The sequence below is a fragment of the Trichoplax adhaerens genome, genomic scaffold (assembly GCF_000150275.1).
Source record: "Trichoplax adhaerens TRIADscaffold_2880 genomic scaffold, whole genome shotgun sequence".
Lineage (NCBI taxonomy): Eukaryota > Metazoa > Placozoa > Uniplacotomia > Trichoplacea > Trichoplacidae > Trichoplax > Trichoplax adhaerens.
In genome coordinates this window covers 1-1340 of record NW_002061929.1, presented here as the reverse complement: position 1 = coordinate 1340, position 1340 = coordinate 1, and the positions used below count along the sequence as shown (strand labels likewise).

At 28.6% G+C, this 1340-nt stretch overlaps 1 protein-coding gene across 1 annotated transcript; it reads left to right on the top strand.

Moving 5' to 3' along the window:
* Positions 1-226: 226 nt before the first annotated feature.
* On the top strand, positions 227-1273 carry TRIADDRAFT_62947 (uncharacterized protein; the record flags this gene model as incomplete). Its single annotated transcript, XM_002118934.1, has 1 exon — positions 227-1273. A coding segment is annotated over one exon (1045 nt), but the record flags the coding sequence as incomplete, so codon positions are not given.
* Positions 1274-1340: the final 67 nt, after the last annotated feature.

The window sequence follows — 1340 nt, the reverse complement described above, 5'->3', positions numbered from 1 at the left end:
GCCATTAACTAGATTAAAAGACTTTATAAAGCATAAAGGCAAATTAATTAAACTTAGTACTTTATTTAAAGTGTTAGATAAAAAAAGTTTTAAAGGGTATATAGAAGAAGTAAAGGATGAGTATATTTTAATGAAGACAAAAGATGAAGGTGATATTATAACTATAAGATTTGATTCGATTTTAGAAGCTTACTTACAATATGAACATAATATAAATTAATTTTAGGTGTGAAAAATAAAAATTTTGGTGGAAATGAAATACTACATGTTGCAGAAGCTGTAGCAAGAGATAAAGGAATATCAAAAGAATCTATAATTGAAGCTCTTGAAGAAGCAATGGCGATAGCAGCTAAAAGAAAATATGGTGCCAATATTAAGGTTAAGGCTCATATTAATAGAAATTTGGGTAACATTGAACTTTATAGAGAAGTGCTAGTTGTTAAAGATGGTTTTATTTCTGATAATACTAGAGATGAAAATAACGAAGAAGTTAAAACTATTGAGATTTCTAAAGCACAAGAAACTGATCCAGATATTAATGAAGGAGATGTAATTAAACAAATTTTACCACCACTAGAAATTGGAAGATTAAATGCTATATCTGCAAAACAAATTATAATTAATAAAGTTAAGGAGCTTGAAAAAGATAAAGTTTTTGAAGAATATAAAAATAGAGTAGGTGAAGTATTAAATGGTGTTGTAGAAAAGATTGAAACAGGTGGATATATTGTTAAGCTTGGAAGTGCTGAAGCAATATTAAAGAAAGATCAAACTTTAAAAACAGATTTTTATAAGCTAGGAGATAGAATAAGAGCTTGTTTAGCTAAGTTAGACAAAGAATCTAATGGACCTATATTAATTTTATCTAGAACCCATAAAGATTTTGTAATTCAATTATTTAAGCAAGAAGTGCCAGAAATATATGATAGAATTATAGAGGTAAAAAATATTGCGAGAGATCCTGGATCTAGAACAAAAATAGCAGTATACTCTTCTGATCCATCAATTGATCCAGTTGGTTCATGTGTAGGTATGAGAGGTGTAAGAGTTCAAGCAATTATAAAAGAGCTGAAAGGTGAGAAAATTGATATTGTCAAATGGAGTGATGATCCAGCTACATTTGTAGTCAATTCCTTAGGATCATCAATTAGAGTTTCTAAAGTAATCATTGATGAAGAACAGAATAAGATAGAGATAATTGTACCTGAGGAAGATCAAAGTCAAGCTATTGGTAGAAGAGGACAAAATATAAAATTAATATCAGAATTAGTAGGTTGGAAAATTAATATCACCACTGAGGAAATAGAGTCAACTAGAAGGCAAGAAGAATTAACAACATA